General features: G+C 48.8%; 1 protein-coding gene across 1 annotated transcript; it reads right to left on the bottom strand.

Annotated features, from left to right (window-relative positions):
• Positions 1–10: 10 nt before the first annotated feature.
• Positions 11–14,835, bottom strand: LOC6542563 (protein patched). The gene is made up of 6 exons (XM_001970398.3): positions 13,889–14,835; positions 4,099–4,652; positions 2,033–3,959; positions 1,733–1,940; positions 1,398–1,669; positions 11–1,280 (listed from the first exon to the last, which is right to left on the bottom strand). Exons 1-6 carry the CDS (start codon positions 14,015–14,017, stop codon positions 510–512), a joined length of 3,861 nt encoding a protein of 1,286 aa, XP_001970434.1. The 5' UTR covers positions 14,018–14,835; the 3' UTR covers positions 11–509.
• Between the last annotated feature and the right edge of the window lie 6,336 nt (positions 14,836–21,171).

Below are 21,171 nucleotides of genomic sequence, written 5' to 3' on the forward strand. Positions count from 1 at the left end.
TGTGTGTTGCGTGTGGCGTGTGTTACAATAAATATCTCTAAGTTTAAGTATTCCTTAGGTGCTAGCATACATACATACAAAGCTGCTAGGCAGAGGGGCGGCGGGGCGGCGGGGCGTGGCGCGCAGGGTGTGCATTTCAGGGGAGGGGGCGGGGAAGGCAGCTGCTACAAATACCGGACTTCGGGAAATTAACTAACATGCATACACATATACATACGCACAGGTCTGTCTCGCTTTTCACTCTTCATGGATATCTGTAAGTCGACTTATGATTTTGTATACACTTCTGCTGAGCTTTTCAAAAATTTCAAATACAAAAATACAAATTACGAAATAGTTTGGCAATCACCATGCACTTTGAGCAGGTGCCTGCCCCACATCCATGAAGACGAAATCATCCACAAACCCGCTGGACAATCGATTACACAGATACAACTACACAAGTAGGGTTACGGCTTAGGCTAAGGTCTACGGATACGGCCTAATAGCTACAGGAACTAGTGCTAGTGCTAACTCGTAAAGTTGTAGCTGCGCACCGCCCTGCCGGGCATGGCCAGCTCCACCTTGATGTTGGCCGTGGCCGTCACCTTGGTGGTGTTGCTGTCCGAGTGCGTCGTCTCCACCGTCACCTCCGGCTGCACAACGATGCTCTGCAGCTCCGGCGGGTAGGCCGCCGGGAAGGGGGGCGGCGGCGTGAGGGGCGGGCCCTGGTGCTGGTGGTGCTGCTGGGCGGCGGCCTTGTGGTAGGCGGGGGGCGGAGCCGCATAGGGGGCGGGGCGCGGTTCGCGCGGCTGGTAGCTCCAATCGTTGGGCATCTGGATGGAGGAGTTGCTGGACTTCCAGGACTGCGGCTCCTCGGTGATCGTCGTCAGCGAAGGATCATTCAGGTCCTTGTGGTGGTGGTGATGCGACTTCTGGCAGCTGCCTCGCGAGGACCGCGAGCCCTGCACCACGTAGGATTTGCCCGATCTCTTGCTGCTTCGCACGGGCAGCGGAGAGGGCGTGGATATGCGGTCTGGATGCTCCAGCGGCACCAGTTCCGCCTCCGGTCCCACCATGCTCAGGAGGATGGGGAACACCAACAGGCTGTTGCAGGCGCCCACGCACAAGACAACCAGCAGAAGCCAGCAGAAGTGCCGGATCACAAACTCAAAGGGCGAGGTGGAGAGCATGAACACGGCCACTCCGGAGGTCAGCATTCCATGGACCAGCGGTCCCAGGGACATCTGCATGCTCAGCTGGACGCGGCGCTGTCGGTTGCCCACGGATGTCATGAAGCCCTAAATCGGGAAAGATAAGCGATTAATGTGTGGCGAAGAGGATCTCTATCTCTGGTTGGAAATGGAACAATGGAACATCCGCTGCCCCTAATGGTCCAGCCAAAAATGGGTACTCACCAGTGATATCAGCACGTTGAAGCACAGCATCATGCCCACGCTGAGGATGAGTATGACTGCCGGAATGGCCGACAGCTTGATGCCCAGCAGAGTCATGGCGCCGAAGATCTGGGCCAGCGAGGCCAGAACGCTGAGGATCACCAGAAGGGCGGCCCACACAGAGAGCAGGAGCAGGGAGACCAGTACCAGGGCGGCGAGGAGCACGCAGGCCAGGATCATGGCCAGTGAGGAGCGCAGGGTCATGTACTGCTCCCAGAAGATGAAGGGAATGCCTGGCGATAAATAATCTGAGTGTTAGCCGCGCTCCATGTATGCAGCACTACGTTGAGACTCACCCGATGGATAGTTGGGCAGGCCAAAGCCCTCGTACTTGACGCTCAGGTCGCGAATATGACCTATCAGGGTCTTGATCTGCGAGGTATCTGTTAGTCCGTGCAGGTAGAAGGGCATCTGAGCGTAGACCAATGGCAGACTCTTGGGTATCTTAAGATCGTACTCGTTGGGTTGGTGAAAATACTGGCGCGGTTCCGGATACAATTTGCCCTGTAAGAATGGAGATGCACATGCGTTATGGTAATCTTCAACAGAGGAATCCCTATTATTTTAGGAACTTAGGAACTTATAAGGAGACCCACCTGAGAGGCTCCGTAGGCGAAGACATCGTTGGTGGCCCATGCCGACAGATAGTTGTAGAAGGCGCGTTGGTTGATGATGCCATCGCTGTTGACCAGGCGGTTGGTCAGAACCAGCTCCTTGTCCACGGGGTTGTCCACATGGCCGGTTTGCACGATGAGCTTGTAGGCCAGGATGGCGTCGCTGCTGGCGTTGGGGAACCAGCACTCCTTGGTCAGCCGCCCGTCGCGGTACTCCTCGTCGAATATCTTCTGCAGATTACCCAGCCACTCGCTGAACAGCAGCAGCCAGAAGTCCGGCAGTCCGCCGTTGTCGTTCTTGATCACATGCGGCACCCGCACGAAGGAATCATGGTAATCCCGCAGCAACTGCTGCTGGGTGGGATACTCGAAATTGCCCTGGGTGACCGCGTACATGCTGTAGAAGCCGAAGAGTCGGGTTTGGGCATCCAGGAACTTGTGCTCGTTGCTGTCCTTGGGCACCAGGTCAATGATGTCCAGGCCATCCTGGAGGCGCGTGGAGGCATACAAGCTGGATATGAGGGCCGCCAGGAAACCCATGACGGTCAGGAACTTCACCCAGCTGCGCATGAGGAAGGGTGTGTAGTGCTGGAAGGCGAAGTTGGCCAAGGAGAAGGAGGCCAGGGAAGGACTGCTGCCAGGGCTGACTGCCCTCTGTTCCAGCAGAGGATTCTGGGCGGGCAGCGGCACCCGGTTGTTGTTACAGCTCTTCGGATGCCGGGCGCCACGTCCGTTGTTGTTGTTCAGCGGCAGCACCGGAGGAGCCACCTTCGGCTGTTCCTTCCACACCGGGAAACAGCAGCAGAAGATGTCCGCCCTGCCGGCGGTGCGCCTTCGCAGATCCAGCGAAATCATGGCCGGAAACACCAGCAGAGCCGCCGCCAAATTGGAGCACATCACGATGGCTGCCTGCAGGCAGAACACCTTCAGAGCCGGCACCGGAATAAAGGCGGCCGCAAAGAAGGATCCTGCCGTGCTGCAGGCACTGAACAGGATGCTCGGCCCCACTTTCTTGAGGATCAGCTTGGTCTGCTCCCGCCGATTGCTCTCCGCATAGGCAGCGGTCAGCATGAAGATGTGATCCACGCCCAGGCCCAGCGCCAAGAACGGAACCACCTGGGTGCTGGCGGCGTTGAAAACGATTCCAAGCAGGGCTGACAAGCCCAAGCCAGCGGCGGTACTGAAGCACATGAGCAGCACTCCGGCCACGCCCACGCTGCTCTGGCCACGGACGGGATCCCTCCAGCGGAGGAGCGTGCAGAAGGCATACAGAACGGTGACGGCCACGCCAATGACAATGGACAAGGCGCTGGGATGGGAAAACTTGGCCAGGATGTCGTCCAGGGCAGCCGAGCTGAACACGTAGATGTCGTAGTTGGTGGCGATTCTCGACTGCTTGCGCAGCAGCTGTTCCACCTCCCGGGAGAAGTTGCGCTGCCAGGCGTTCAGCACCTCCGCGGCCTTCTCCTGCGTCCAACCGAGGTGGTGCACCTTGTAGTTGTCCTGCCACTGGTCGTACATTTCCTTCTCGGTCATCAGCTGCACCACCGACTGCAGGGCCTGGGCCTTCCTCAGGTGACCGCTGCGGTTCCTCTTCGCTCCGCCCACAATCAGCTCCTCCGGCCAGTGCATGTGCTTCGCCGCATATCCGTAGCAGCCTCCGGACAGGATGGCTCCCACGTCCGGCGGCTGGGTGCTGTTCTTGTTCGGCGCCGTGTCCGGGCAGTTGGGATTCAGCGGGTTCAGGCAGGGCTTCTCCATGTAGCCGCTGCCAATGGCCGCCCGCTTCATGTACTGCTCCACGGTCTCGAAGTCGAAGCTGATCTTCTCCTCGGACATCTTCTGCTTCATGTACTGCATCACAGAGGCGGGGTTCAGCGTGGTCCACAGGAGTCGTTGGTTGAGGCCTCTGTGGAGTGGGTAGCATGATGCGGAAAGTAATGGATTAGTTGCGTTAGGGTCAATTCCTAAATATGAACAAAGGAGCACTGTTCGTGGAAGAAAGGAGCACCCACAAACCGCCAAGGTTGTAGCTATCGACTACTTACGGTATGACGACCGCCGATTCCGGGCCCAGAAGCTGGCTTCCCTCCCAGAAACAGTCCAGCGGCGTGATGATCGAGCACGGGATGAGGTGGCGCAGGATCTGCTCGATGTAGTAGATGCCCTCGAAGGAGGGCGTGCTCGGCATGTTGCACATGTCGCGCAGCCCCCACTCGGTGTCGTAGAGGTGCACCTTGACGGCGGTGGCCTTGACCAGGACCTCCAGGTGGGCCAGCAGCGCCTGCGGATGCAGGACGGAGGCGTTCGGGTCGTGGGTCGTCTGGATGAGCAGCTGGTGCGTGGCCGACTCGTCCTCGCCGATCGTCTTCTGCGTGTAGGCCAGCTCCGCCTCCAGCCGGCCGCCCTCCTGGATCCACAGCTGGTGCACCTTGGAGTGTATCTGGGCGCTCTTCAGGCCGACGCAGAAGGTGCTCAGCACCAGGATCGCCACGAACAGCACCTTGCCCGCGTGCTTCTGCACGGAGCTGCCGAGGGTTTCGAGGTGGGACTGGAATACTGATCGCAGATAGATCGCCGTGCGGCTGCCACGCGCCTTGCCCTGCAAAATACGGAGCACGGAATACGGACTTTAGCATTTAGTTGTGGCTTTATTTTAGACCTACTCCCCCACTCCCACTCCCCGCTGCCATAAATAACGCATTAAAATTATAACGAAACAGCGTGTGGCCATATAATTTATGTGCCCTGCTCCCAACGAAGTCCATCCACACATGGGTGTGGCATGAAAATGTTGCTCTGGGCCGATGTTTAAATATGAAGAGCAATTTGGGGACAGCCAGCTTCTGCTACTAAACTTAATTAAGCTATAAACAGTTTGCCCACTGCCCTCTGGTTTCTTAAAACTATGCCATGTCGTGTCCGTGAATTCCTTGCGTGCCAACCCCTCCCCACGCCCATGCCACCGGACCCCACCCAAAGCCCCCACTCCAGATCCCAGATCCCAGATCCCGAATCCAAGCCGCGGAACCACAAAAACAACACAGACGCCGCTGTCGTCATTGGCGGGCTGAAAAAAGGCGAACCTATAATCGCCTGCTTGGCAATTGGATCGATCGCTGCTCAGGCTTTAGGCCTGGCTCGAACTGGGCTCCACTCCGCTGCGAGTCGAATTTCGTGCTGCTGCTCCATTCTTCAGCTGCTGCAGCGTTGCACGGAAACTTAGCCCCTGCCCCTTTCCAAAAAAAGAAAAATAAAAGAAGCATGAAAAAAATAATAATGAGGCTCGCGCTAACGCTAACGTCTCAATCGAAGTTTTAGCCCAACAATCAGAGAAACAGTGGTGCCAGCGAATGTTACACGGAACTGTTGGCATTACAAAGATCAAATTCTGAGCCTTAAAGTCTCAACTAAAGTGCCATTCATTGTGCTGCTGCCTCTTACTACGATAACTAGTAGTCTCAATGAGGCACCTTGAAAATATTTACTATATTTACAATATTTTTACCAACATAAATTCCTGAAATCCCTGGAGCCCACTGTGCAGCAACTGAGGCACACCCAGCCAAGTCGGGCATCGGGCCTCCAATAACGCATTCCGCACAGACCCAAACTCGAATCTTCTCGAAGTTGGGCTCCTCGTTCTGGCGTCTCTTCGCTGCGGCCGCCCTTTATCGCTTTTCCCAGATTTTTCCCGGGCCAAGTCAGGTTGTGGCCATCGTGGCAGCACACAGAAATGGCTTTATTGTTGGGTCGCTCAGCCGAGCGTTTTACGACTACCGTTAAGATACATGCATACAAACGTGCACATATGAACCCCGTCCAAGGGGTTTCCGTGCTGAGGATCCGGGAGGATCCTGCACTTCCTGCCGCTTGTTTATGCAACCCAGTTAGCGGTACGCATGGATATTCAGGCACTTCCGCAACGCCAGGAAAATGAACATCAAACGCGGCGCGCTCAACTTTGTCGCCATTAATTAAGTCGTTGGCGGCACATCCACTTTGAGACTGCCTGCGGCGACCTGTTCGTGGAATTTTTCCATAATTTTCCCGTCCGAGGTGCGCAAACAAAAGATGCACACGATTCTAGGAATCGCCGGCCGCAAAAATAGCACTGCTGCCGCTGCATGGGCCCCTTGGGGCGGCCCATAAATATAAAAATAAAGTTAATCTAGATTTGGCCGGCATTCCGCCTCCAGTGGCTCGCAAACTGTGTGGCTCAAAATTGAGCCATCAACGCTTGTCAGCAGCCGTCTCTTTCGCTCCGCTCGAGCCCTCTCTTTCGAGGCCTTCGCAAAACTGCTGCTCGAGCTGTGTGACATATCATCAATCTTGGGCTGCTTGTGCCTTGCGTGCCACTTTTCCCTGCTCTCTTCCCTCGGACTCAGATTCAGATTCAGATGCGGATTCGGACTCGGACTCGGATTCAGTTTTGCCCACCCCCGCAGCTCTGGCTCGCTGTGAGGAAATGTCACGCATTGATTTATGATCCTGCCCGGGGTTTCCTATGCTGCATTTTCAAATGAAAATGCCAGCTCTTTGTTGCTGCTGTTCAGCGACAGCTTCATTAGAAATGCGCACACACAGCCGTCGGAGGTTCTCCAGCCTCCCTAATCCGTTGCCCAGGAACCGAGGATTGAAGACGGGCTCAAAGCCCGGTCCCACGACGAATGGGATGGCCGAAAAAGACGAAAACAGTTGGGAGCAGCAGGTGCAGGTAGAGCGGGAATGTCGGGCACAAATGTATCTCAAGTACACGGAGAAAAATCCACGTCTCAACTTATCTTAGATGATCAAATCAGGAAGGATTATACCAGAACTTGAAAAGAAATGGCGATATCTTTACTTGGGCTTATATTATATTTCTAATTCGAGCCGTGCCCATGTCTGAAATCTGTGTGTTTGAAGTTCTCCGTGCCGTTCTGTAAACAACCTCGAAATCTCCGCATCACGCATCACGCATCAATCAATCAAAAGACCCGACACATCAACTGGCGCGGCAAAGGCAAAAATCGAATTTCCTGCGGCCCCCCAGAGCGCCCGACTACTTAATTACACGGACCGCTTCGGGAAGCACTATAAATTTGAAAAGTATATAAAAACTTTTCCATGCCATTTGGAAATCTGAAAAGCACTTGAGTGCGGCTCGTACACGAGTATGGTGCGTTGGGCCATAAAATATGAGCGCACCCAGTTGTGCCGCAATAAAAATCGAATGCAAAACCACAAAAAACCGCATTTTTAGCATAAAATGAAATTCAATATGGCAGACCACCCAGACGAATCGAATATGAATAGGGCATCTATGGAATTGTGTATATGGATATGCGGACAGGCGTTTCCATTGCGGGCCGAATTTATGGATTGTGCGAGAGCGTGAATCACTTGCGGGGAATCTTTTGAGATCTTTTGGGATCTTTTGGGATCTTTTGAGATCTCTTGATTCCAACTCAAGGGATTACTGATGACTGCTCCATATACGGCATCTCCGATCCGGTGGGTCGTCGCAGCTTTCCCATGTTTCTCACGTAAGCGTGTGCCATAAAACTTGTAGCTACCATAAAAGTTATATGCCGCTTGATAACGTTTGTGAATACGAAATCCACTGCAGTGCCACATCCGATCTTGCGTGTATCTCATGGTATCTGCTCCGTTTAAATGGAGGAGTGTTTTGTATATTCACATGCCATTCTCACAGCTGCGGAGGCTGTCAAACGAAATAGCTGTGGAAATGGATATAGTGCGTCACGGATGGGTCTATTTATTGTTTATTTTTAGCACGGATATGGTATTTGTTACTACATTTAGCGCTTCGCACAAATTATCCCGTCCGCTGGGCGCCATAAAGGACCACACACGGAACGCGTTGGACAGCAGAAGTAAATTGATTTCGAGGCAATTAAAAATGAGGCCCAAACGAATGCGAAACCGTTGAATGCAAATGCCCTGTTGCCGCCAATTTATGGCGCCCCCAAAACGTGACTAGCAAGCCGTCTGCTGCATTTACTACCATTTTATGCTCTTTACTTTTGCAACGAGCGCGCCGAAAATACATACATACATATTTGCATGCCCGTAAAGCGAAATCGTTAAAAAAGATTTGAAGGTCACGGTGCGGCTCAGGTGAGCGGCCATGCAGACGGTTTACAGTTAACTCCAGAAGCGCCAGGTGCAAAACACAAGGGGACCACCGGCCTGGATACCCTGGACACCCGGTTATTTTCCCTCTCTGGGGGCAGACTGTCAAGAAAGTTTTGTAATCACTTCGATTTCAACTGAAGCACAGTTCACCTGCCCTGCGCTCTGCGCAGGCCGTAACAATTTTAATTTCTTTATTATTTCGTCTGAAAATCGAAAACGCAGCCTACCTGGCCGCCGGCCTCACAGGTACACACGCACTCCACTCCACTCCCGATCCCGATCCCGATCCATGCCGCTCGCCATCGTATCGTATCGTATCGTATCGAGTTTGTGTGTCCGTTCAGCGGAGTTTTGTCCGTCCGTCCGCCTGTCCGTCCGTTAACTGCTTTTTCAGTGAATTCCGTGATTATTGCTTGAATGTTTCTTTCCGGTATTCGCTCTCTGTCACTGTGTCTGCAGTATACCTTTTCTGGCGCGGCTCTAGGTCTTGATCGCAAGTAAGCCCCTCTCTGGGGTTTCGAGTTTTTGGGCCTGCGTATAGGTATGGGTACGGGTGTGGGTATGGGTGTGGGTATGGCTATATGGGTACGGGTACGACAGCGTGCTGTGTGGTCGAGTTAATGTCTTCATAATTCTCCCGATTTTTCTTCTCTCTCTGTCGGGCTGTTGTTATGTCTTGCTTCGCCGAGACCTCAGACTGATGAAGACAATAACAGTTTTATGTGCGGCTCGTCTCTCGACCAAAGTCGTTGCCGTCCCGTCCCTAATGAAGCCCAAGCTGTGGCCGCCAGTACAACAGCATTTCGTGTTTTTTCCTCGCTTTATTTTCATTTTTTCCCTCACATTTTGGATTTCGTATTTTTTTTGTATCTTTTGAGTTGTTTTTTGTGAGTTCCAGTTCCCCGCGCCAGCTGCAGATGGCAGATCAAGTCAAGTTGGCCACGTTGGTGCGTTGAGTGTGTGCGGCCCCGGCAGATGAAGCTGTCAATTGTGGGATCACTGTGTGGGAGTTATGTGGGCCATTGGGTTCATTCGAAGGGGAAATGAGTTCAAACCCCTGATAATGGGTCGAAGGATTATGTAAAGCGGCACTGCTGCGTTTTTATGAATGGGGCGAGCCCGTGCAATCCGATTAAGAGTTCAAATGAATATAGTATCTAAGGCCCGCTTGGAACTCACTAAACGCGAAGAGAAGTTGGCTCATGCAGTACCAACAAAACGAGTAATACGAATTTTCCCAGCCATATTCAAATGACATTTCCCAGAAGTGAACATTTCTGGGCGTGCACACCTTATCGTGTTTTGCTTTCAACACGCCCCCAGCATGTCAAATTACAGTTAACTTGTTAAGCACTTCCCATCTATGTATCTCAAATGTATCTCCGCCGGTGAACCCTAAGCCGGAAACGCCTGTAGGCGTGAGATATCTTCATCGACATTGTTCGGCGGCCTTCTGGGAAGCGAAATCCCGTCGATGGATCTATACTACCCTGCTGAAAGGGCACAGCAATTATGCAGGTATCGTCCCGCCGACTATCTGTGTCACTCCTTGGGGGAGTTTGCTCAAGGATTACTCTCCACTCTCCACTTGAGATGCAGACTCACCCTCGCCCCTGCGTTCGGTCCAGTCCTTTGATCTTTCCTTTCCGTCCTCGATTTTGTTTCTGGTATTTCGTGTTCGTAAATATTTCATAAGCATTTAATTGTATGGTTCTGACTGTATTTTATTTGTGTGGCTATTGCTATCTGAACTCCCTTCGCCACTTGAAAATATCAAATAACAAATATTGATCGCGAGTGTGACAATGATTTATTTGCCTTACACCTACCGCGCTCGAGATCTTATCAAACAGATAGCGATCTGAAAATTATAATATTTGACTTACGGTCTGAGGCGGCCTATCTGGCTGAGGTTGGGGTTTTGATTAAATATTGAAGTTACCTACAGAGTTGATTAAGCCACAAGAAGAGCGTCTGACTTTTACAGACGACAAATTTTATCAGAAAGTTTCATAGCCAAAAAAAGATAAGCAATCCTTTTATCTGAATTTCACTTTAAAGTTCTCTGTTTCTCCATCTGCAAAGAAATGTGCAACTTTCGTGTGTACTCCAATAATTAGGATGCTCCTGCTGATAGTCAATTTCAAAGTTTGTGCCGATAGGCTACTGGTTTTTGTTTTTGAAGATGTTTCCTCTTGCTCTTGGATATGTCAATTTGATAAATGTTTGCCCCTTGTCTCCGTGGATGCCACAAATATTTGTGTTTGTGTTTGTTTTTCGTGAGCAGTTGTGAAAAAAGCGAAGCGGACACGGGTTCGCCGGACATCTCCCGGCATGACTAAACAAATTTATAGCCCACTGGGAACGAAGACTTCTTCAAAATGCCGCCAATGTTGCTCAACTTCCTGTGCAAAGTGTGTGCGTTTCGGTGTGAGTGTGTTTGCCTTACAATTGGCACAGCAAACGGGCAAAGCATAGTGGTGGAGTGGAGCGAGGAGGGGAAGGGGGTGGACAAGCGATTTCATTCATGAATTCATATGTATCTTATAGATACAACGAGCTCTGTCGAGTACATGGGCTGCATCGATAGTGCGGCATTGCCATAAATGAGATTTCAGCCTGTGCGATTTCAGTCGCCGGACTTAGGGCAAATAATAAATAAATATCGGCGGACAGCTCGATCGGATGGATAAATGCAGCTATGAGATACTCTAAGTCAAAACAAAAAGTGGAATGATTTGTGGTGCACACATGCAAGCACGACTCAGCAAGTAAAAATAGATGAAAGTGTTTTCTTTGGAAATGCATTTTATTCCCTAAGGAATTCCGTAAACAAAATCCAAAAATAAGTTATCTACCATATGCTAGAAATATATATTTTAAATAAATCAAAAATGCTACTAAACGGGTAAAATCACTTTCTGCTTAAGCAAATCCAAACGATTGAGAGTTGGGCGCCAAATGTTTATTATGTAGGTATATGGATAATAAGGTTTAGTGGCCAGCAAATAAGTATACAAAATTAAATTCCTGGAGTAAGTATTTTAATAATATATAAAAACCTCCATCTACAGACAAACTTTATCACCGATTCGTTATACCCTCAAGTAGATCAGCTTGGTTGACTAAGTAATTCTCAGCTTCATTTGGTATGCATATCATGAATTAAAACGTCATCCTTTCGAAGACAACGCAGACCTCCCAGCAGCAAAAATTAAACTTTTTCCAGAGAAGTAAATAAACAAAAGTAATAATAATAATAATCGCGTTCGGTAATTTGCATACTCGCCAAAAAAGAGAAGCAAGCACTGCGAGCCCTCGCCAGCTTTGTTAGACGATTTTAATGTCTTAATATATTTCGTTAAATTGAGTCATTAAAATAAATCGCCATCGACGATGATGATGATGATGACGACGACGACGACGACCACAAAAGACGCTGACGATGTCGGCGCCATCACGATCGATCGTTTGCCACAACTTTCCAGTGGAGTTCAGGATGGGGCAGAGTCAAAAGCACGTTACAACCGAGCCCCGAGAGACTTTACGAGAAATAATTGAGATGCACACACACACACACACACACACACACACTCCAGCGGAGAGGGCAAAAACAAGAGGAAACCCAACTCGGAGGGGCAACGGCGGGCGAAACGGGGGAACAACAACAGAGCAAGACACGCCACGCGGTCGCCAAGGAACTGCAACTGCAACAATGATGAAGACATCAAGCTGTAAAAAGCATCAGCGAACCAACGAGAAAACTTGAGGCGGTCCACACAGAAAAATTGAGTTTTCCTCAAGCTGCTACTGCATCCGCATGCAAAAGATACGTAGTATCTTAAAATTAGTAGTATCGTAGTATCGAATTCCACTATCGTAAAGTAAGAAGGTTCAAATCTGCGCTGTTTGGCAACGCTTGCATAAAGCCATTGCATTTGAAATATTCCTAAATATGTGTTTGTTTTCAGTGTGGTGGCACACAGTTTGACGGTCACTGCTTGAGCAGCGGCAGAGGCAGCGGCAGCAACAACAAAGCGCGTGCGTCAGTGAAATTTTTTCCTTGCCTCTTTTCTTTTTTCCGCTGCTTGGGCCACCCGCATTCAATGGCCCGATCCAAACCCGAAAAACGATCCCTGGTTGCTTCATTTGCATGGGTGGGAATGAGAACAGCGAACTGAAATGCTTTTGGCAACGGATATGGCTTTAACTCTTTTTAGAGATTAAAACTATTTCGGATGTTCTGAAGCTGCAAGATCGTGTTAGCAATCACTTACAAATTCAAATTAAAAATATTTAAAAACTAATGAAATATGAGCGCCCAAGTATATCGCCTTTCATTTATAGACTTACAATTAATCGCATACTGCAGAGCCAAAAAGCAAATTGTTTCGAAATTATATAGATTACTCATTACGTCACGCACGCTTCTAATCAATCTGCGGAGAAATCCCAGCCGAAGTCGCTTCACAACTCGTATCACAGAGCATCTGGGGAGCGTTGAGTGGGGCGGTAAGGGTGGCCAATGGCAGTCCAGCCAGCAGCATCACGTACTAAATGACTCTCGCGGAGACCTCGGCGCCCACCCATGTCGGACGGGCACACAGATACGAACCCACACCAGCGTGCCAGAATACTGGGCAAGTTGTTGCTGGCGTTGTTTATTATTTTTGCTGCGGCTGCTAAAGCTTTTTGCCTTTTGCCTTTTCGGCTGTTTTGTCGGATTGCTGGACGCAACTCCTGCTGCTGCCGCTGCTGCCCAGTTTTTGCCTAGCTGTTTTTGGCGCTCGCCGCAGTGGCAGTTGCAGTTATGGTTTCGGTTTCGGTTTGCGGTCGGGCCGCGGTGCACAGTAGCCCCAATGCAATGAAGTTGTCTGTGGATATGTCGGGCTGGGATCGGTGGAGAATCGACTACGAAAGTCCTGCTGTGTGTCCACGTCTGCGCAGCGAAAATAGATGTGGACGGATGGCGGTGCACAGAGAATAAATACTAACAAGATTGGTAAAACTTCAAGTTTATTCTAGTTTTGGACTGTAGCGAAGTGGGTATTCATCCGCTTTTACGGCGAATGGAAAAAATGTCCATATCTGTAGGTAAATCCTCCACGCTTTTTAGGTCTAGAGAATGAAATAGCAAAATTAGCATATAATCCGATTGGCGTGGATTTCAACTAATCACTGTAATTAATAGGCTGCCCGGCAAACGAACTTCAGACAACTATATTAACCAGGGATCGAGCAGAAGAAAACGAAACGAATGAAATGAAATCGAAACGACTGGCGAAGAAGACATCAGCGACAAAAAAACGCGAAAAATATTGCGAGAGATATTGGCAATAAAATTTATTGAAATCTGTCCCCGCGACTTAATGGCCGCATTAAACAAAAGTCGCTGCGCTTCGGCTTTACAGTCGAACTTCTACATCACGGCTGAATATTCATACAACATTAATTGTAAAATTTAACTAGACGGAGTAATGTAAATAAATGATCCAACATTTTAAAATCAGCTAAATACGTCAAATCATTTTCTTAATTTAAGGAAAAAGGGATTGCTAATAAAGATACCTAAAACCCAAATTTGCCATATGAAATGCTTTCGCTTAAAGCTCATAAGGCTGTTCCCCATACGATTCAGGAATATTGCAGAACATGACTATCCTACATAGTGGAAGTGCACTGTGGTTGGGCACTCACCTTATCTATCTGATCGAGCGCCACTTGGGCGTCCACCCAGCTGGTGCGTATGTAAAGATCCGAGAATAATTTCTCATCGACCACATCGCCGTGTGTGTCCGGAACGCGTGGGAGGCTGTCGCGGTCCATTATGGTTATGTTTATAGCCGGATTCCGGTCGGAATCGCGTGGCGGAGATGTGCAGATGGGAGTGTGCTGTGGGATCGGTCTTTCTACAGTGCCTGCCGTTTGTCTGCGTCCGGGAACTGAGACTTGGGAGGCCGTGAACGGATTGTTCGTGGACTTTCGGTTCGATTAATTGTTATTGGAATCTCGTATTTTGTTTGGCTGCATTTTGCACCGCACTCCGCATTTTTATTTTTAATTATTTTGTATTCTTTAATGAAGAGACGCTCTCTCCCGCGCTCTCGCGCTCACTCGCTGAGCACGCTGTGTATCTGAGCTCTCGTTGTGTTGTTTGGTTTTGTTGTGATTGCTGGCTTCGCTTTTGCTGGGTTTTTTTGACGATTAAAACGCGGTTTTCGGGTTTTATCTTGGGCACAATTTCTCAGGGGAATTTGACAGAAATTTCACACATCATTTACACATGGAAAAGCGGCAGACGGACAACTCACGTATTCGGTTTTCTCTCTCGCCTTTCGCTCTTTTACCTTTACTTTACTTTGCACTTGGCGACGCACACACACAAACACTGGCTGGTTGGCTGGCTTTTGTTGTTGCCTGGCATTTAATCCATGAACTTCGCCTCGCATCCGTGAGGTACAATATCTTAGCTTTTCCACGAGTTCTGTGATATCTATCTTGTTAGTATACCACACACAGAGAGTGCCAGTAGTCGGAAATACGAATAACACGTCGTCGCGCTCCGCACTTACAACCGTTTCGTTCGAGGATCGCACGCAGTCTGAGAGATGTATCTGTATCTCGTGGATGCGGCACGCCAGCCAGGCCAACAACTTCATTAGGCGAGCGCGCGCCGCTGTTTCTCTCTCTCTCGCTCTTCAGGCGTCTGTGTGCACCGTTTTGCGCCTGTGTGCGTGGGCGACACTAACACTCACTCATAGACGCTCTCCCCACTCTCTCTCGCTCTCTTGTATCGTGTGCGGCCATTTTGGTTACAGAACGCTCTCTGCGAGGGCTGATTTAACGGTAGCTCAGCACAGAAAATACCGAGGGGTGTTTCAAGAGTTTTTGCGAGAAAATACCAAATTTGGTGTGGACAATTTATAACTTATTTATAATTTTCAATAAATAATAGCCATTAAAAGCATTCTTAATATTACCATTTAGTATTCTCTTTAAGTGAAAATAAATTCCTTACTGTTTAAAAAATGACTTGGTAATATTGAAGCTTTACTCATTAATATGGGGACTGTTTTATCTATTCTTAATTTTTGGGCATACGAATTTATTGCTTGGACCTCACAGTTTACTTTTAGATATACAAATAAAATAAGAACTATAATATTAGCTGTGTAGGTCTAATTTGCCCAGATAGCTCCACCACAAGCACGCTAATTTCGATTGTTGTTATTTGTTTTTTGCACGGCCCACCCAAAGTGCTTTGGCTGCTGGTTTGTTGTTGCCACTGTGGTTTATTTTCGCTGCAGTGGGGACCACCCAAAAATAAATGTGTTGCTGCCTTCATTAAACTGAAACCGCCAAGCGTTGTGGGTGGTCCCCCACCCAACCGCTTCGCTCTGCCGACGTCGGCCTTCAGCGTCGGCAGCGCTGCTCAGTGGAGCTTTCGTCTCCGTGTTTATGTGTGTGTGAGTGCATTTGTTTGGGGGAAGCGCGTGCGTGGCAGGCTGCGGCTGGATGTGTGTGTGAGTGTTCGTGCCGCGAACTGTTGGCAAATTTGTTAGCTTTACATTGCCTGTGTTGTTGGTTTTATGGCTGTTGTTGCTGGCCCATGCGCTGATGTCTGTTTTTGCATGTTCCGATGCTAAGTTATGAGCGGCAGGATGTTTTTGCTCTTCCCTTGCCATTGTTTTTGCAGCTTCTTCGCCCCATGAATCTGAAAGATGCGACGGGTTATGAGTTTGCGAGGACCACACAAGTTGAGATGTTTTCGCGGCAAATTAAAACGCAGAAAAAATTGTACGTCTATTAGTCGAAGGTCTTTAATATTTCCTCTAAAATAGGCTCATATTACGACTTTTTGTAATCGAATTTATTTATTTTTTATTCTTTAATATTTCTTTCGAAATATTCCTGTTGGAAATGAAAAAGAAAACCGTGCCAGTTATATCCTTTCATTTTACTGTGAGGTAAAGAACTAAACTACATTAAATAATATTCTTTATCAATTCATAAAAATTAAAATACTTATGGAGTAAACTATTTTAAATGCGACAATTCACTGGTAACGCAAAACGTTCCTTAGTGTGCACCGTGAATTTAAACCTAATGACATGTGGGCATAAAAACTCTTGGATTTATGAATGGAAATGCATTTGCTTCTGGTATTTCTCCGCATTCCACATTTTCCCTTTCCATCGGAGGCAACAACAACGAAGTAAACAAATAAAAACTCTTCAGAACGACCGAAAAAATTGGCGCTCGCATCTTCAGCTCCATGGAAATTCAAATTGAATGCAACTGCATAGTCATCGTGCTCCCCTCGTGCCCCCTCACTCTAGCTCTCTCTTTCAGGGAGAAGGAGAAGGAGTGGGAGACGGAGATGTGAATGTGAATGTGGACCCACCACCAAGCGAGCTATTACAATCAACAAACAACAACTCTCTCTCTAACTCGCTCACCTGAACTAACGTTGCAGCACATCCATTTGTGGTTCTCTCTCTCTCTGTCTCTTCAAGCTAATCGCTCCCTCACCGCCGTTTTCCTTCCTCCCACCACCTCCCGCTCACTCTGCGTGTGGCGCATTTTGGCGACATGGGCGGCATTTTTTTCTCCAACATGCATATTTTAGCTTTATTTCGCTCTCCCAAGCTTGCGCCATCTTTGGTTGGCTCTCGAGTTTTTGCTCTCCTCTCAATGACTTGCACTTCGTTTGGCTGTCGCTTGATTCGCATGCAGCTCCAATTCCCCAAGAGAGATGAAATGAGAGGGAGAGATTTCAGATTGAGAGATTGATATTCACACGCACGCTCACACACACAAATTCAGCGTCTGTGTGGCGGCAGCTGCCAATGGACCACCAACGAAGCACAGTTCGCTTTGAGAGCTTCATTTGCCGTTTCGGGGATAGTGGGAGAGCCGGAGAGATGGGGAGAGAGCTGCGGAGCAGCAGGGGGAGACGGAAATGTTGTTGCTTTTATGGCTGGAGTGGAAGTTTGGATCACTTCTTTGGCCGCCTGGAAGCAAAAACAGCTCTTAATCGGCGTTGATCCACGCTCAAATATCATTCACGTTTCCTAGTAACATCGCGTCGGGCTCTGTAATGAAAAGTGATTGGCGTACTTTGAGGCGCCTTAATCCTCCATATGTACAAATATTTATACATCGCCCCAATTCGGGATTGTAAAAGTGTAGTATAAAAATATGACTATTCTTAAAACTCCAAAGAATTACCACTTAATCTAGACTAAGGTAGTAGACAAATGTTAATTTCTTTCTATGGCTTGTAGAATTTATATTTATGAGGAATTTATACAAGGCATTGCCCTAAAAAGTGAATGATTCCAACGGTTGCTCTCGCCCATTGCTTAAGCTGGATTCTAACCCTGTTCTGCTCGCTCCACTCTCCGCTTTCTCTCCCTCCTTCGGCGACTTTAACGACAGGCTGTTTGTTTATAATCGTATAATGTCTTAATTTATAGGGCAGCGTTGCCTAGACCTCAGCTGATACACAATCCCCCCGACCCGCTCGCCGATCTCCGTGGCGATGCAATTGCATTTGTCATTGGCCTATAGCGCCATTACCATTATCCGGCTGGTTGTTTCACTGGACTCTCCTTTTTCCACCGCCACAACCCATTCACAAGGACTGCATTAAGAGACTTATGGCGATCTTGCACGGGATTCAATGACGCCAAAGGTTTCTACCTCAGATTTCTTTTGTAGTTTAGCTATGTACATATAGATTTAAATATATTGATGCATAGTAAGGCTATAAATATATCAATTTAAAGGTTATTATATTCGCTTATTTGTGTTTGATCACCACATTTGGTACTTGCAATTATTTTCTGTGTACCTCTTGCACAAGCCACTCACAGCTTAACTGCATTTGCAGTCGCGGAGTGCACGCTAAATGTTGACGTCGCTGCCGCATTATTGCGGTGCATTTAATGTAATAATTACTATTTGCCACCGGTAATACGTAGGCCGCGACTCCGAGTCCCCAGCGAGATGGCGTGTGTGGTTGGGGCGACTCCCCTTCCTCCTTCCCCTTCCAGTTCCCCCGATGGCTCCGTATCCCGATCCCCCGGTGCCTGCGGTCTGGGTTTGGGTTAACTCGTTATCTTGGCGTCGGTTTTTGCGGTTGGCTCTGCGATCTGGGGGACCAGATCGGACTGGGCCTGGAACTGGGATCGGATCGGATCGGCTGGGTTCGTTTATACGTGTAATCAACCGCCACGTCCAACGGCGACCGGCGACCGGCAACCGGCAACCGACATCACCAACGGAGAAACTGGGGAACTGAGCAGTCTGCCCCCGCCCCTCGACGGTGTGTGTGGCTTTTCCAGCTTCTTGTGTGGTCCTGCCAGGCTTTCAGCTCTGCTCCTCGCAGTGCACTTGGCAAAAATAATGGGCACACATTGCAGCATTATTTGTTATAAACACCGCCTGCAATTAAGAGTTTTTCTGGCTCAAAAGGAAAGTCATAATAAGTCATAATAAATAAGGAAAGAATTGCGATAATTTTGGCTCGTGTTCTATGGCCATCTAATTATTTAGGGTTAGGACTTAAATTGTGCAAGTGCACGGTGAAAAAGCTCTCTAAAAAATAAAATAGCATTTTCTAATATCGCGACCACACTTTGGTTGTATTGCTTTTACTTCGTTACCTAATATAGTTTCCTAATTTAGTTATCTAATTTTTAAAAAACCGTTTATCAGGTTTATTAATAGAAACTCACCCAAAATTTGTTCAGCAGAATATGTTCGTTTTTCTGCGTGTAACCCCACGTTCCATCCTACTCAACTTCGAACTGGGACTATTTCGGCTTCGGATTTTGTTTTCGCTGGACTTGGCTCTTTTTTTGCGCGGTACAGATCGATGGGTTTTGGGTTATCACTGAGTGAACCCACGCGTGGTGACATTTCCACCAGAGGTGCTCGCTGGTGGCCCCTCAGATTTTGGGAGGCTTATAAGGTGGGAATTAATTGGCAGCAGTAACTAGTAACTCAGTACTAACTAACTAACAAACTACTGCTAATTCCATATATATTTTGAAGAGGATTTTAAGACCCCATACTATGATTGATTGGCAATATAACTTTGCTTTCTGCTCTACATTAAGATGATCATTTTGAGAACCCAATTTGAGATGAACCATCCGACATTGCAATGTTCGCCGATCCCTTTGAGATGCCCGCTGCAGGTCCCCAACCCATAAATTCGCTCGTAGTCCCCGCTCCGCCGACATCAGTTAAGCTCAGCGCATAACCCTTTTTGAAGTCGGATGTGTTAATGTGGCTGCAAGACGATAACGACAATGAGCGGGACGGAGGCGGGCCAACAACAAGCTTAAGATAGATATAGGAGTAAGGCGATAAGCCGGAACGTCACCGGGTCTGCTGTCGTCGTCGTCGTCGAATCCACGGAGATCGTGGAAAAATCCGGGGAGCTGGCGGGTGCAACGGGCTGGGAGGCGGAGGCGAAGAATGTCGACGCATGCGTTTTGCGTTGGCTGTCAAATTAATTTCACCCGCTGCCCCAACTGCGATTCCGGCGACCATGACGACACTGCGACTGCGTGGGCGCTTTGGGCCAACCTTGTTGCCCTGCACCACCACAACCGCCGGCGGAATTTACATAAACACAGTGCTGGTCAAGAGAAAATTGAACTATAGCAATATATAGCGGAATATACCTTCCACGTCTTGAGCTCTGAAATGTTGTAGGAAACTAACTAGTGCTCATAGAACTGTTTCTTTCCTGCTGTTCTATTTTCTTGCCCGCAGCTGTGCGGCTATACATGAACACATACCCATCTCGGAACGCGCATGCATAATTTGGACTTTGACAATGGACCCGGGCGGGTACCGTTCGCCGTTTGCCATCCTTATCATACTTAGCCTGGTGAAATGCGAAATGCCCCCAGCACCCGCCGTCTGCGGCGCGCTGGAAGCCCCAAGAGCCACGAGGAACCGACGCGACGCCCCCTCAGCTGGGAATTCGTGGAATGACTGCACAAATCGTTACCTGGGTGGTCTCCAGCTCGATTCGATTCGACTTGACTCCCCTCGGCTCCGGCTCGACTTAAGTACACTGGAAAACATTTGTATACACTTTGTGCAAGAACAGATTCCAAACTTTGTGGACTTCCCCTAAAGATATATCATTTTCAAGTCCCTTGGCTTAAAACGTAAGCTTTCAGTTTTGCATATTTTTCAATATCAACCTTAGCTCGAGTTAGGGACGCCCTTTTTTTGCAGTGTGTGGCACTGGTGACTCGACCGGTGGTTTATGAGGCACGTGCGCTGGCGTTCGCTGCTCATTGAGTTGCTTATTTACGGCCCGAAGGTATGCCTCGTTACTCCCCAAAGCCCCTGGCCATTTAACCCCACTTCGTGCCCCAGCCCAGCCCATCCCATCCCACATCCCACGACCCGTCTTTATTTACACTGCCGTGAAGTGAAGTGGAGTGGAGTGGAGTGGAGTAATAAGAGTAGGTACGGTGTGTGTGAACCCAACTAATTGAATGTTGAACCTGCGGGGAATACGAGAGGCACTGCCTGGAGATTGTGTGGTTCCAAGTGTGAGTGGGCTGCAGAGCACGATAATAAATCTTAGGAATGAATAAGCTTAGACAGTCATTTGTTTATGGCATTCTTTTATTTGCCAGCGAGCAGAAGGTACGTTGTGGTCCAGTGCAGACAAGCCAACTTTCGAAAATCCATCCAAAGACACCTGGCCAGTGCTCCTGGCCGAGGATCACCCACGTGCAGTTGCCAATGCCAAGTACCCAAACTACTTTTCCCACAGCCTAATGCGATCAATTAGGCAAATGGCCGGCAGAGTCGTAAAGTCAGCTAGCCTCGGATTCGGATTCAGATTCGGATTCGGATTCAGAGCTAAGCCCGGTACCATCATAACTCAACGACACTTCACGTGGCCTGCGGAGCTGCGTTGACAACTCAACTTGTTTGGG

The sequence above is a fragment of the Drosophila erecta genome, unplaced genomic scaffold, assembly GCF_003286155.1.
Source record: "Drosophila erecta strain 14021-0224.00,06,07 unplaced genomic scaffold, DereRS2 tig00000055-arrow-pilon, whole genome shotgun sequence".
Classification (NCBI taxonomy): Eukaryota; Metazoa; Arthropoda; class Insecta; order Diptera; family Drosophilidae; genus Drosophila; species Drosophila erecta.

Coding starts and splice junctions, on each gene's coding strand:
- LOC6542563 (XM_001970398.3), bottom strand. CDS start 14,017: ATGGACCGCGACAGCCTCCCACGCGTTCCGGACACACACGGCGATGTG. Junction 3,960..4,098: donor GAATCGGCGGTCGTCATACC/GTAAGTAGTCGA, acceptor CCCACTCCACAG/AGGCCTCAACCAACGACTCC. Junction 1,670..1,732: donor CCTGCCCAACTATCCATCGG/GTGAGTCTCAAC, acceptor ATTTATCGCCAG/GCATTCCCTTCATCTTCTGG.